We start from the raw sequence: 16024 nt of genomic DNA, 5'->3' as shown, positions 1-16024 counted from the left end.
CCCCCCACCCGCCAGCCAGCCAGGCCGTAGATCACCCAGGCACAGGCCGCTTCACCTTGCTCAGTCTCCTGGCCGCCATCCTCAATGGTTCAGTGGCGTTTCTCTGTGCAGCAGGTTGAACATGAAGGCCAAGGTTGTCCACGGTTCCCATGACAGCAGGAATACTTCCGGTAATTTCCAGCCGCACTTCCGTTGACTATTTGGTCTCATTTCCACAAAGTGGTTTGCAAAGCCCACTTCCGGTGTTTACAAGCCATACTTCCGATAAGTGGGCGTAATACCTCCACTTCCGGTGACGTTTTATTTTAAAAGCCCCACTTCTGGGAATGGCGCTTGACGGCCGATATGTATTTGATGCCTCACTTCCGTGAGTTGCTTGACGTCCAACTTCCGGTTTGAGGTTTTTTTAGGCTGAAGGTCACGATCGGTAGCTGCGATGATGTTGTGTTTGTGATTAATTTAGCGACACCAGCCCCAGAGTGGGTTTGAACTGTAATCGACGCCGCAATCTTTAGACATGAGGCCCTGGGGGAGCAGGGACGCAGGACATCGTAGTTGTCATGGGACGTCGTCACTTCCGGTCTCATCTCCGCACGTCGTCCGCAAAAGAACGGGTCCCCGATAGGGATTTTTCTTCACGGAGGAACCAAACGAGGATATAAATTCAATAAAACAACGCTGGCGGCGGCGGAAAGGGCGGTTGCCGGGGGCAAGGGCGATTTCCGGTGGTGGGTGTGGCGGGAGCGGTTGCCGGGGGCAACGAACGACTTCCTGTGGAAGGGTGAAGGGTCAACATCCGGGGACTTGGCGTTGCTCTAGACATGGCCCCCGGCGGGAGGAGGAGGAGCGGCGGAGGAGAGGGTGAGGGACGGAGGGGATGAGGAGGGACGGAGGGATGAAGAGGGACGGAGGGGAATGAGGAGGTCGGAGGGAATGAGGAGGGACGGAGGGGATGAGGAGGGGAGGAGCATGGCTGAGGGAGTGAGGGGTGGAGGATGGGAGGTGGAACGGAGGGAGGGACGGGGTAATGAGTGAAGGAGGGACGGGGAGGGACGGGGGGATGTGGAGGAGGGGAGGGACGGAGGGGTTGAGGGAGGAGAGCAGTGGGATGGAAGGGATGTGGGAGGGGAGGGACGAGGGTGGCAGATGAGGAAGGGACGGAGGGTCAGGAGGAAGAGGGTGGAAGGGGAAGGAGTGGGATGGTGGGGAGGGGGTGCAGGACGGAGGGTGGGAGGGAGAGGCTGAGGAAAAGGAGGCAGGGGATGGGAAAGAGAGGGAGAATGGGCTAGCAGAATCTGAAGACATTGATGCCATCCGGCTGGAGAGTGCCCAGACGGAGAATCAAGTGTCCCTTCTCCAATTTACGGGTGACCTGGGTTTGACGTGTAAAAAGTGAAGGGAGGGAAGTTCAGGGGATATGTCAGGGGTAAGTTTTTTTATGCAGCTTGTTGCTGGGATGGTGGTGGAGGCTGGAACATTGTGGACTTTAAAAGACTTCCGCAGACACACGGATGGGAAAAAATAGAGGGTTACAGGGTAGGGAAGATTTAGGAATACGTGGGTCCACACAGCATCAAGGGCTGACTAGCCTATGACACGTCAGTACAGGGGTTGGAGTGTAGAATTGAAGTGGTCGGCTACTGGGAGATCCCCGCCACTGCTGCAGATGGAGTGAAGGTTCTGAGCAAAGCGGTTGCTCCGTCTCTGCGATGTAGAGAAAGCCACAGAGGGAGCACAGACCGGATGCAGGAGATGACTCCCGCGGGTACACCAATGAAGTGTTGCTTCACTTGGAAGTCCTATTCAGGGTCCTGGACCATGGTGAAGGAGGGGGTGTGGCCGCAGGTGCGGCACCTCCTGTGGCCACGGGGGAAGGATGAGCACTTGAGGGAGCGGACCCTGCTGAGAGCTGAGAGAGGGGAGGGGAAGTTGTGCCCGTTGGTGGGACCATGCAAGTGTCGGAAATTCTGGCGGATAATGTGTTGAATGTGGAGGCTGGGGGTGGGGGAGGTAGGTGAGGATGAGGGGTATCCTGTGTTGGTACGTACGGGGGCAGAGGGGGGCCAGGGCAGATAAGTGGGAAATGGAAGTGATGCGGGTGATGGGTGAACCGGAGGAGGGGAAGGAGATGGACATTTGGAAGATCTGGGTTGGAAGACCTAATCTCGGCTGTGGAGATGGAGAATTGTGAGAAGAGATCTTGGGGACAGGAGGAGGGGTGAGGTGATGGAGGGATGGGAAGAGGGAGGGGTTTCAGGGAGCACAAAAGGGAAAAGGGGTAACAGGAAGCTGTCTCCAGTCCCAGTGACCCACCCACCACCCTCTCCCAGGCTCTGACTGGGGATTGACTCCGCCAGGCGGCACCGAGATGTCGGCATCGGGGGGAAAGCGGTCAGCTCCCGACGGGGGCTCTGGGCCTCCCGAGAAGAAGGCCAACAGTGAAGAGAACCCCACCACGACACTCATTGAGCCGATACGCCTTGGAGGCATCTCCTCAACCGTACGTGGGGCGGGGAATCCGGGTCCCCAGGAGGCAGTGGGAGAGGGGTCACTCAGGGAGAGGCTGTTGCCAGAGGGACGGGGGAGAGGGGTCACAGGGAGGGAGTGACCCTGGGGGCAGGGGAGAGAGAAGTCACTGAGGGGGGCTGTTGCCGGGGAGAGTGGGAGGGGGTTCATTGAGGGAGGGGCTGTCACCAGGGGGTGGGGGAGAGAGGGGGTACTAAGGGAGGGGGGGGATTAATGTCAATGACCCTGGGGGCAAAGGCATCACTGGGGGGGGGGGATTAACATTCATAACCCCTGGGAAGAGGGGTCACTGAGAGAGGGGGGTGGAAATTAATGTCCATATCCCGGGGGAAGAAGGGCCACTGAGGGAGGAGGGATTAACATCCATACCCTGGGGGAAGAGGGTCACTGAGGGAGGGGGCCATAAATGTCCATTCCCTGGGGGAAGAAAGGGGGGCATAAACGTCCATGCCCTGGGGGAAGATGGGTCATGAGGGAGGGGGCATTAATGTCCATACCCGGGGGAAGATGGGTCACTGAAGAAAGGGGGCATTAATGTCTTCCCTAGGGGAAGAGGGGCCACTGAGGAGGGGGTGTGGAATTAACATCAGTGACCCCGGGGGGAGAGGAGCCACTGAGGGACGGGAGAATTAATGCCCCCAGCCTCACGAGACCCACCTCCCTGTTTCTCCAACCCGCGTCATGTTCCACTCATCCGCCGCAGGGGAGGGAGTTGTGTGCTGCTGGGTCCTGACCTCCATCCTCACGGCAGGAGGAGATGGATCTGAAAGTTTTGCAGTTCAAGAACAAGAAGCTGGCGGAGAGGCTGGAGCAGAGGCAGGCCATCGAGGATGAGCTTAGGGAGCGCATCGAGAAGCTGGAGAAGAGGCAGGCGACGGACGACGCCACCCTGCTCATCGTCAACCGCTACTGGAGTCAGGTGGGGAGGGGGAAGATGAGAAGGAGGTCGAGAGGCTGGGTGAGGGAAATGGGGAGGGGTGGAGAGAAGGAGGCAGGGATAGGGAATATGTGGGGAGGGAGGGGTTTGGGGGAGGAGCAGATGAGGGTGGGGGAAAGGGATGGTGGGATGGGAAGGTGAGGGTGGAGAGGTGTGGGGGAGGGGTACAGGGAGGGGTGTGGGGGTGAGGGTGGAGGGAAGGTGACGATGGAGAGGTGTGGGGGAGGGTGGAGGGAGGGGAGAGGGTGAGTGAAGGTGGAGGGAGGAAGGGGAGAGGGTGAGAGGATTGAGGGAGGGAGGGCTGAGGGTGGGAGAGGGGGGTGATGGTGGAGGGAGGGGAGAGGGTGAGTGAAGGTGGGAGAGGGGGTGAGGGTGGGAGAGGGGGTGAGGGTGGAGAGGGGGTGAGGGTGGGAGAGGGGGTGAGGGTGGGAGAGGGGGTGAGGGTGGGAGAGGGGGTGAGGGTGGGAGAGGGGGTGAGGGTGGGAGAGGGGGTGAGGGTGGGAGAGGGGGTGAGGGTGGGAGAGGGGGTGAGGGTGGGAGAGGGGTGAGGGTGGGAGAGGGGGTGAGGGTGGGAGAGGGGGTGAGGGTGGGAGAGGGGGTGAGGGTGGGAGAGGGGGTGAGGGTGGGAGAGGGGGTGAGGGGGGGAGAGGGGGTGAGGGGGGGAGAGGGGGTGAGGGGGGGAGAGGGGGTGAGGGGGGAGAGGGGGTGAGGGGGGGAGAGGGGGTGAGGGGGGGAGAGGATGGGTGAGGGGGAGAGGATGGGTGAGGGGGAGAGGATGGGTGAGGGTGGGGGAAGAAGAGTGGAGGGGCTGAGGATGGAGAGGGGTGAGGGTGGAGAGAGGGTGAGTTGGGTGAGGGAGGGAGAGGGGCAGGGATGAAGGGAGGGGGTGAGGGTGGAGGAGTGAGGGGGAGATGAGGGGGGGACTGGAGAGTGAGAGGGAGGGGGCGAGGGTGGAGGGAGAGGGGTGAGAGAGAAGGAGGAGTGAGGGGGAGAGATCTGGATGGAGGGAGGAGAGGGTTGGACCCCTCTCCCCCACAGTCCAGCAATAACCACCCCATCTCCCACCCCTACCCCAGCTGGATGAGAACGTCCAGGTCCTCTTGCACAGGTACGACCCACAGAGGGAGGAGACGCCAGCGGCAGAGGGAGGGGCGGCAGGGGCAGGAGAAACCCCCGAGCCCCCCTGTGGCTCCGAGGGCAACGAGGGGTTGGATCAGGACACAGGTGTGTTATGGGAGGTAGGAGGGGGAAGGGAAAGAGGGGAGATGGGGAAGGAGGGAGGGGAGCGAAATGGATGGGCGAGAGAGATGGGTTGGTGGTGAGGGAGGGGGTGAGGAGGAGAGGGAGGAGGGAAATGGAAGGGGGTGCAGGGAAAGGGGAGGGGTGAAGATGAGGGACGGGTCATTAAGGGGGTTGGGTGAGGCAGTAGTGCCGACAAAGGAATAAGACAGGAGAGCCTTCCTCATCTTGTCCTGATTCACTCTCTCTCTCCCGCATCTCTTTTTCCTTCCTCCCCCGCTACCCCCCTCCCCCATCTCCCTCTCTTTTCCTCTCCCCATCTCTACCTCTCCTCCCTGTGGCCTCATCCTCCCCCTCCGCTTCTCCTCTCTCCTTCGCCCCCACCTCCTCCTGTCCCCTCCAGCCGGTGAACCCTGCCCCAGTCCACCCCTGAGCATGGGCCGGGAGCCACTGCAGGAGCCGGCCCTGTCGTTCCTGGCCACACTGGCCAGCAGCAGCAGTGAGGAGATCGAGCTGTGTCTACAGGACCGCATGGACTTCTCCAAGAGGGCAGTGTGTCGCATCGTTGAGGTGTTTGACCAGCTGCACCGGCGCATCGAGGGACTGTGTCAGCGCATCAGCAGCCAGGGTGGGTGTGCCCTGTCCCCGGGACATGAGTCCCCTGGAGTCTGGGACTCCCCCTACTTGGGACGCCAGATCCCCTGGAGCCCAGGAACTTTGACCCAGTATGCTGGATGCCCTGGAGACTGGGACCACCTCACCAGGACCCCAGTCTCCTGGATCCCTCACTGTGACTCCTTACCCAGAACCCCAGTCCTCTGGAGACCAGATCCCCTGGAGCCCAGGAACTTTGACCCAGTATGCTGGATGCCCTGGAGACTGGGACCACCTCACCAGGACCCCAGTCCCCTGGATTCCTCACTGTGACTCCCTACCCAGAACCCCAGTCCCCTGGATCCCTCACTGTGACTCCCTACCCAGAGCCCCAGTCCCCTGGAACCCGTAACCCCCTTCCTGGGACCCCAGTCCTCTGGAGACCAGATCCCCTGGAGCTCAGTAACTTTGACCCAGTGTGCTGGATGCCGTGGAGACTGGGACCACCTCACCAGGACCCCAGTCCCCTGGATTCCTCACTGTGACTCCCGACCCAGAACCCCAGTCCCCTGGAACCTGTAACCCCCTTCCTGGGACCCCAGTCCTCTGGAGACCAGATCCCCTGGAGCACAGGGCCCCCTACCCGGGACCCCAGATCCCTTGGAGCCCAGGAACTTTGACCCAGTATGCTGGATGCCCTGGAGACTGGGACCAGCTCACCAGGACCCCAGTCCCCTGGATACCTCATTGTGACTCCCTACCCACATCCCTGGAACCCGTTAACCCCCTTCCTGGGACCCCAGTCCTCTGGAGACCAGATCCCCTGGAGCCCAGGAACTTTGACCCTGGAGACTGGGACCACTTCACCAGGACCCCAGTCCCTTGGATACCTCACTGTGACTCCCTACCCAGAACCCCAGTCCCCTGGAGCCCATAACCCCCTTCCTGGGCCCCCTTCCCCTGGAGCACAGGGCCCCCTACCCGGGACCCAGTCCCCTGGAGACCAGATCCCCTGGAGCCTGGGATCCATCCCTGGGACCCAGGACTGCACAGGGCCACCTACAACCCCGCCCCACAAACATCTTCCCCTGGACCCCCTTCCCCTCCCTGGGACCCTTTCCCCGGATCCCAATTCCACCAGCAGCCCCTCTCAGCTGCTCATGACTCACCCCACGCTGTTGGCACTTGACTAATGTGTTTTCCCCATCCCTCCTCCTCCCTTCCTCCCCATCCTCCCCCTCCCTACACCAGGGTCCGGAGGTGCGGACGACAGCTCGGGCTGGTTGAACGCAGATGTGATGGGGGAGAACCGTCGTCTCCACGACCTCACCACCGAGCTCCAGGGGAAGCACCATAAATGTCCATGGAGGTAATAGGGTGGGGGGAACGTAGAGGGTCCCCAGGAAGTGCCAGAGAGGGGGTGTCGGGAACAGGGGTCTTAGGGCCAGGGCAGCGGGGGTCCTGGGTAGTTGTGTAGGTGGGAGGGGAGGCAGGGTGAGGACGGGGAGGGATCGAGCCTGGAACCAAAGGGCAGGAATGCAGGTTGCTTTGGAGGAGACCAACTGGCATATCTCGTACCAAGTACGTGATAAGGTTTGGCAGCAACTGGATGGCTGGGTGGCCTTTTTCCCACTCCGCGGGCACGGGGTTACCCAGCGACATGTGGTCACCTGATGTCACCCTGGCTGGGGCTCGCTCAGGAGCCCGATCACAGCAGGGCATTGGGGAGAATCGGTGGGAGGGTGAGCTCCCTCTTCTTGAGCCTGATGGAACCTCCCACCCTTCCCCTTCCATCCCCACCTTTTCACTCTATCCCTCCCTCTCCCTATACCCCAACCCCATCTCTTCCCTCCTCCACTATCCCTCCCACCTCCATCCTCCCTGCTTCCCTTCCCCACTCCCGCAGTACAATGAGCTGCAGGATAAGGTGCAGTCGGCCGAGACCAAGGTGTCAGAGATGGAGACCACCATTGAGGACCTGCAGTGGGACATCGAGAAGCTCCGCAAACGCGAACAGAAGCTCAACAAGCACCTGGCCGAGGCACTAGAGCAGGTGGGTGGTCCGTGGGGGGTTGCGGGGGTTGGTCCTCGTGACCGGATTGTTCTCTTCTCTTCAATCCTCTGCCCCCCTCCTTCTCTCAATGACTGAGGGGCTGATGCACCGAGGAGCTTTCTGAGAGGGGCTGGGCCAGGTGTTTGGCCGGGGCTAGGTGCTGAGCAGGACACATTGCTGCTGGTTATAACTCTGATCAGGCCACCCTTTGTCCTGATCCTGTCTCTGTATTCCAGAGGTGTGGGGGAGGGCTTCGGGAATGGGTGCACTAGGATGTTACCTGTTTCAGAGGGTCTGGAACAGGGGGAGAAATGAATACAAATATCGTTCCAGCACAGGACAGGCTGTTTTGCCACGAGGCTACCCCGTTCTATGTGCAGAGGAGATATACTCAGATGTTGCCTCGACTTTCAGGAACTGAGTTCGTCGTTTGGCAAGGTCCCCCACGAGAGACTCATCCAGAAAGCCTTGAGGCAGGTGATCAGTGGAACCTTGGTCGTGTGGATAAAAAATTGGCTTGTAGAAAGAAAGCAGAGTAGTGGTGGAAGGAAAGTATTCTGCCTGTAAGTCAGTGACGAGTGGAGGGGCCGCAGGGATCTGTTCTGGGACCCCCTGTTCTTTGTGATTTTTATAAATAACTTGGATGAAGAGTCGGAAAGATGTGTCAGTAAGTTTGCAGATGACACGAAGGTCAGAGGAGGTATGGATGGAGCTGAAGGTTGTTGAAGGTGACAAGAGGATAGACAGGACGCAGAGTTGGTGGAGAAGTGGCAGGTGGAGTTCAATCCAGATAAGTGTGAGGTGATGCATTTTGGAAGGACTAGCCAGAGGGCTGAGCCCAGGTTCATGGTCATTTACTTTAGAGTGTGGATGAACAGAGGGACCTTGGGGTCCAGATCCCTACATCCCTCAAGGTCGCTGCACAGTTTGATAGGATCGTTAAGGAGGCCTAGGGACGCTGGGATTCATTAGTCGGGGGATTGAGTTCAGGAATTGAGACGTCACATTACAACTCTACAAATCTCTGGTGAGCCCACACTTGGAGAATTGTGTTCAGTTCTGGTCACATTACAAGGAGGACATGGAAGCTACGGAGAGGAGGCAGAGGAGATTCACCCAGGATGTTGCCTGGATTGGAAACAAGTCTCATGAGGCAAGGTTGGCAGAGCTGGGACTTCTCTTTGGGGCGTAGAAGGACGAGAGGAGACTTGATCGAGGCTGACAAGATTCTGAGATGCACAGATAAGGTGGATGGTCAGCGCCTGTTTCCCAGGGCAGGATCAGCAAACTCTAGAGGACATGTGTACAAAATGGAGGGAGGGAAGTTGAAGGGAGTCGTCAGGGGTAGGTATTTTTACCCAGAGAGTTGTTAGGGGCCTGGAATGCCTTGCCAGGGATGGTGGTGGAGGCTGGAACATTGGGGGCATTTCAGAGACTCTTCGGCAGATGGAAGGAAGATAGAGGGTTATGGAGAAGAGAGGAGCCTACTTTTTTTAGGAAAGAAAATATGGGTTCAGTACAACATCAAGGGCTGAAAGGCCTGTACTGTGCTGTATTCTAAGTTTATTGACTGATTGTACACCCCAACGAAACAGGGTTCACCAGTCCTAGCAGAGAGACAACCAGACATTGCGCGGAGGAGTCACGTGATGGAGTAGTGGCCGGTAGGGGAACTCCAGCCCTCTCCAGAAAAGTAAAAAAAAGATAGAGAAAAAACAAAGGCAAACATAAAACCAAAACAAAGTGAAAGTAAAAGTGTGGAGAAAATGGCAGCGAAGAAAGAAAAACCAAAGATAACGGGAAGAAAAGAAGAAGGAAAGACGTCGTAAGAGGAAGGTGAAGGCCTTACCGATACGAGGAGACCCACCGTGGAGAGAGATGCCCGCTCCCTGAGGTCAGTGGAAGCACCGAACTCGGGACTACAAAAATGGCTCACGGAGCCAAACAAAAGTGCGCAACCGTGGATGCGCAAGACAAAAATAACACTGACGGGAGGGGGGACCAGCTGACGAGTAAATCTCCACAGCTGAAACAGACAACTACAACACAACAGCTAGAGGAAAACATAGAAAATAATGAGAACAAGAAGGAAGAGAGTAAAAATAAGAAATCAAAGAAACAACAGATGACCAACCCAGAGGAAGAAGATCAACACCAAGACACTTCTAATAAAAATAAGAAGACCAAAAATACCCAACAAAATAAAACAAACAACCCAACAAGAAAACCAGAAGAGACAGAGGTAAAGGACACAGATCCTGGAGTGGACTCAGAAAAAGAGGAGGAAGAACACAGAGAAATGGAAGATGAAGGGAAGGGCAAGTACATGGATTTTTTTTTTAAAGAATATATGGAAACAATAAAAGAATGGCAGTCACGAGAATTCAGTGAAATAAAAGAATAAAAAGTACAGAAGAAAAAGTGAATAGATTAAAGATAATCATGACAGATATAGGAAAAAGAGTAGACAAGGTGGAAGAACGAGAAACAGCCATAGAAATCGAAGTAGATGATTTAAAAAAGAAATTAGAAGAATCTGATAAAAAAAAGTTAGACACAGGAGCTGTTAGCTCAGAAGATAGATATAATTGAAAATTATAATAGAAGAAAAATAAAAAGATAGTGGGCCTTAAGGAAGATGAAGAAGGCAAAAATATGAAAGAATTTATAAAAGAATGGATCCCCAGGAATTACAGGAAGAAATGGAAATAGAAAGGCCACACAGAACATTAGCCCCTAAACCACAAACACAACAAAAACCAAGATCCATTCTAGTAAAATTCCTAAGATATACAACAAGGGAAAATATATTGGAGAAGGCAATGAAGAAAATAAGAGAAGACAAAAACCACTGGAATACAAGGGTCAAAAATTTTTTTCTATCCAGATATAAGTTTTGAACTCCTGAAGAAGAGGAAGGAGTTTAATGCAGCAAAAACAACCCTATGGAAAAAAGGTTATAAATTTATGTTAAAATACCCAGCAGTACTTAAAATAGTTATTCGGGGCAGCAAAACAGATTATTCTCGGATCCGGAAGAAGCACGAAAATTTGCAGAACAACTACAAAACAGACAGAGAGATGAAGAGATGTAAAAAGAACAAAAATGACAACAAACTATATGTATGTGTGTATATATGTGTATATGTGTGTATGTATCTACGAAGGGAAAGAAAGGGAAGAAAGGAAGCAAGGAGGGAATTAAGAGAGTGACATTTGTTATATATGAAGATTAAAATCTTTTCTGGGGGGCTGGGTGGGGAGGAATTACAGTCACTGCGAAATCAGTTGACGCTTGCGAGCGGATTCACAAATCCAAATGGAGAGGGGAGATGTGGTTGCCCGACAAGGACAAAGGGCAACTCAGAAAGGGGAGGGACTATTGGGGTTAAAGGAAATTGAGGTATGAGAATAGTGGAAATATTTTATGTTTTAGAAATGTTGTCTTATAATGTGTTCAAAAAAAGAAAGCAGAAATGGATAAGAAGGGAAGGTGGTGATGAGAAAACAGAAAGGAAAGATAAACAAAGTATGAAATGGCTATGTTGAACTATATGACTTTAAATATTAATGGAATACATAACCAAATCAAAAGGAAGAAACTGTTAAATTTACTGAAAAAAGAAAAAATTGATATAGCATTCGTACAAGAAACACATCTAACTGAAATGGAACACAAAAAATTAAAGAGAGATTGGATAGGACATGTAACAGCAGCATCATATAATTCAAAAGCCAGAGGAGTAGCTATATTAATCAATAAAAATGTACCAATCAAAATTGAAGAGGAAATAATAGATCCAGCAGGGAGATATGTAATGATAAAATGTCAGATATATTCAGAATTTTGGAATTTACTCAATGTATATTCACCTAATGAAGAAGATCAAAAATTTATGCAAGATATCTTTTTGAAGATAGCAGATACGCAAGGGAACATATTAATAGGAGGGGATTTTAACCTTAATTTGGACTCAAACATGGATAAAACTGGGAAAAAAAACTAACAGAAAGAACAAAGTAACCAAATTTATAATTAAATCGATGCAAGAAATGCAACTTTTGGATATATGGAGGAAACAACACCCAAAGGAAAAGGAATATTCATATCATTCGGGTAGACATAAAACATACTCAAGGAAAGACCTATTCCTGTTATCAGCACATATTCAAGGGAGAGTTAGGAAAACGGAATATAAAGCTAGACTATCATCGGACCACTCACCCCTGTTATAGGCAATAGAGCTAGACGACATCCCACCAAGAATGTATAGATGGAGATTAAACTCCATGCTACTTAAAAGACAGGATTTTAGAGAATTCATTGAACGACAAATTAAAATATACTTTGAAATAAATACGGAATCAGTGAAAGATAAGTTTATACTATGGGACGCAATGAAAGCGTTCATCAGAGGGCAAATTATAAGTTATGTAACCAAGATGAAGGACTACAATCAGGAAACAGAGCAGTTGGAAAGGGAAAAAGCAAATATAGAAAAAGAATTAGCAATAAAGGAAGATACAACTAAAAGAAGAGAATTGGCAGATTAAAAAATAAAATATGAAACACTATAAACATATAAGGTGGAGAAGAACATAATGAAGACAAAACAAATATTATGAACTAGGAGAAAAACTAGGAGAAAAAATGCACAAAATTCTAGCATGGCAGCTTAAGACAGAACAAGCTAAGAGAATGGTATTGGCATCAAGGAAAAAAGACAAACAAATCACATATAATCCAACGGAGATTAATGAAAACTTCAGAGAATTCTACGAACAATTATACCAAACTGAAAACGAAGGGAAAGAAGACAAAGTAGATGAATTTCTAACTAAAATTGAACTACCAAAATTACAAACAGAGGAGCAAAATAAATTAATAAAACCATTTGAAATAGAAGAATTACAGGAGATATTAAAAAAACTACCGAACAATAAAACACCAGGAGAGGATGGATTCCCAATAGAATTCTATAAAACATTTAAAGACTTATTAATTCCTCCCCTCCTGGAAGTAATCAACCAGATTGACAAAACACAAAGCTTACCAGATTCATGTAAAACACGCAAGGGAAAGATCCACTCGCACCAGCGTCATATAGACCAATATCTTTACTTAACGACTTACAGCATTGGAAAGACTTACCACTAACACTAATAGGAAGGATAAACTGTATTAAAATGAACATTTTCCCAAGGATACAATACCTATTTCGGGCATTGCCAATACACTTGACGGAGAAATTCTTCAAGGAGTTAAAGAAAATAATAAGGAAATTTTTATGGAAAGGGGGGAAACCGAGGATAGCACTAGATAAATTAACAGAATGATATAAACAAGGAGGCTTACAACTGCCAAACTTTAAAAATTATTATAGAGCCGCACAATTAAGATACCTATCAGATTTTTATCAAAGGAAAAACCAGATTGGACCAGATTAGAACTAGATAAAATAGGGGAGAAGTTACCTGAACATATACTATATAAATGGGATGAAAAATTGGTGCAATGAAGGAATTCACCAGTATTGCATCATCTGCTCAAGATTTGGAAGAAGATTCACGTAGAAAGGAATAAAACAAATTACCAAACTAATATTGACACAAAATCAGCTAATCCCTTTCACAATAGATAACCTTTCCTTTAGAGAATGGGAGAGAAAATGGATCAAAAGAATAGAAAATTATTTTTCGGGAAATAAATTATTATCCTTTGAACAAATGAAGGATAAATATAACTCATGATACAATGTTTGCATACTACCAACTGAAAACCTACTTGAAGGACAAATTGGGAAACAGTCTGAGGTTACCAGAAGGAAGCAATTTTGAATATGTGATTACAGACACAATGATAATTTTAAAATTTGTAACAAACATGTACATCAAACTGCAAGAAAAGGAGAACGAGGAAACAAACGGTAAACCTAAACAAAAATGAGAACAAGATCTAAACATAAAGATAAAGAATGAAACATGGGAGAAGCTATGCTCCAGAACTATGAGAAATACAATAAACACGAGATTACGCATGATGCAATATAACTGGATACACAGGCTATACATCACACCTCAAAAGTTAAATAAATGGGACCCAACAGTATCAGACAGATGTTTTCGCTGTAAAAAGGAAATGGGAACAACAATTCATGCAATTTGGACATGTGAGAAAGTGGAAAAATTTTGGGAAGATCTAAACCAGATATTAAATAAAATCACAAAAAGCAATATACCAAAAAACCAGCGATCTTCCTTCTAAGTAATATAAGAAACAAAGAATTTGGACTCGATTTGGATGGAGCACAAAAAAGATTTGTTATGATAGCCCTAGCTGTAGCAAAAAAATGTATTATGTCAACCTGGAAATTAGAAGACAACTTGAGAATACAACAATGGTATATAGAAATGAATAAATGTATTCCATTAGAAAAAATAACATATAATTTAAGAAATAACATTACAATATTCGAACAAATATGGGAGCCATACATGAAACACAATAGAGAAATCCTACCATGGACTTCCACCACCTAAAATGACAGAAGGAGAAGATAACGAAAAGAACCGACTCAGTAAAATTTCTTGTTTATTTTTATTAAGGAACAACATTGTTTAACGGGTTTAATGTATCTTATAGATTGAACTTCAAATAAATGGGGAAGGGGGTGAGGGAGGGAGGGAAGGGAGGGGGGAAAAAGTGGGAGAAACGACGCTATATATTTAAGAAGAAAAATGTCTATGTATCTTGGTCAATATGGTTTATAGTGTGAAAAATTAAAAAAATTAAAAAGCAGACATTGCACACATGCAGACAAACAATACATACACTATAGGTATAAATCAATATTATTTCGCAAATAGGAGAGCCTTGGATGGTCAGTATGAGCCATTCCTTTAATCGTTCAACATTCTCATTGCCAGTGAGAAGAAGCTGTTCCTCGGCCTGGTGATGCTGGTTCTGATCCTCCTGTATCTTTCTCTGACGGGAGCAGCTGAAAGATGTTGTGTGGGGTGGGGGGAAGGGGCCCTCAACAATGTTGTGTGCCCTCTTCAGACAAGAGGTTTTTATTCCCTGGAGCTTAGAAGAATGAGAGGAGATTCGATCGAGGTGTTATAAATTATGAGGGCTATTGTCAGAGTAAATGTAGGTTGGCTTTTTCCACTGAGTGTAGGTGAGATACAAACCAGAGGACACGGACTAAATATGAAGGAGTTCTAAGAGATCAGATATACAAGTATTTGGATCGCCAGGGACTGATTAGGGATAGTCAACGTGGCTTTGTGTGTGGTAGGCCATGGTAGAGTTATTCAAGGAGGATACCAGGAAATTGATGAAGGAAAGGGTATGGATATTGTCTCCATTACTTTAGTAAGGTCTTTGAAAGGGTCCCCCATGGAGAGTTAGTCAGGAAAGGTTCAGACACTGGGTGTTCATGGTGAGGTAGCAAACTGGATTCAACATTGTCCATGAAGGAGAAGCCAGAGAGTAGTGGTGGGTGGTTGCTTCTCAGACTGGAGGCCCATGAGAAGTGCTGTGTCTCAGGGATCGGTGCTGGGACAGTTGCTGTCGTCCATATCAATGATCTGGATAATAATGTGGTGAATTATATCAGCAAATTTGTAGATGATACTAAGACTGGAGGCATTGTGGACTGCGAGGAAGGTTTTCAAAGTTTGCAGAGGGATTTGAACCAGCTGGAAAAATGGGCTGTAAAATAACCAATGGAATTTAATGCAAACAAGTGTGAGGTGTTGCATTTTGGAAGGACAAACCAAGAAAGGACGTCCACGGTGAATGGTGGAATAGAGGGATCTTGGAATACAGAAACATAATTCCCTTAATGTGGTGTAATAGGTGGACAGGGTTGTAAAGAGAGATTTTGGCAGGTTGGCCTAAGGAGTACAGGAGTTGGGATGTTATGGTGAAGTTGTATAAGACATTGGTGAGGGCTTTAGCAGGATCAAAGGGGACATTTTACAAATATCTAAAATAATAAAGCATGAGAGAAGGAGGGAGTTGGGATGTTAAGACATTGGAGAGGCCAAAATGTGTGCAGTTTTGGTCACCGAACTACAGGAAAGTTATCAGTAAGATAGAAAGAAGGCAGAGAAGATTTACTAGGATGTTGCCAGGTCTTCAGGAACTGAGTTACAGGGAGAGGTTAAACACGTTGGGACTTTATTTCCTGGATCCTAGCAGAATGAGGGGAGATTTGATAGAGGTGTTTAAAATGACGAGGGGGTCAGACAGAGTAAATGTAGGTTGACTTTTTCCCCCTGAGGGTGGGTGAGATACAAACCAGAGATTTGTAGGTTAAGGGTGAAAGGGGAAAAGTTTGTGTCTTATATCCACAAAAAAAGCTAAACCCTCATAACGCTCTATTTTTCTCTCATCCATGTGTCTGTGTAAGAGTCTCTTAAATGCCCCAAACTTTCAGCTTCCACCACTGTCCCCTGGTAAGGCATTCCAGGGACCCACAACTCTCTGTGTGGGGGAAAAAACTAGCCTCCAGTCCTGGAAAAGGGAGGCAGGGTTAGTGCGACGCTGTCACAGCGCCAGCGATTGTGACGGGTTCAAATCCCACGCTGTCTGTAAGGAGTTTGTGTGTTCTCCCCATCTCTGCGTCGGTTTTCCCCGGGGGCTCCGGGTTCCTCCCACCATCGAAAAA

General features: G+C 49.6%; 1 protein-coding gene across 1 annotated transcript in view; it reads left to right on the top strand.

The window, feature by feature from the left end:
• The first annotated feature begins 762 nt into the window (after positions 1–762).
• The window catches only part of rnf40 (ring finger protein 40), a 33878-nt gene continuing 18616 nt past the window's right edge, over positions 763–16024 (top strand). The window contains exons 1-7 of the mRNA XM_069923163.1: positions 763–861; positions 2331–2500; positions 3278–3445; positions 4540–4687; positions 5106–5330; positions 6548–6665; positions 6854–7349. Of these exons, the coding sequence (XP_069779264.1) occupies positions 822–861; positions 2331–2500; positions 3278–3445; positions 4540–4687; positions 5106–5330; positions 6548–6665; positions 6854–7349 (1365 nt within the window). The 5' untranslated portion in view covers positions 763–821. The remainder of the gene's footprint in view (positions 862–2330; positions 2501–3277; positions 3446–4539; positions 4688–5105; positions 5331–6547; positions 6666–6853; positions 7350–16024) is intronic.

This window comes from Narcine bancroftii, chromosome 3, assembly GCF_036971445.1.
Source record: "Narcine bancroftii isolate sNarBan1 chromosome 3, sNarBan1.hap1, whole genome shotgun sequence".
NCBI classification, from domain to species: domain Eukaryota; kingdom Metazoa; phylum Chordata; class Chondrichthyes; order Torpediniformes; family Narcinidae; genus Narcine; species Narcine bancroftii.
Note: the sequence above shows the minus strand (reverse complement) of the source record. Positions and strands in the feature narration are given on the sequence as shown.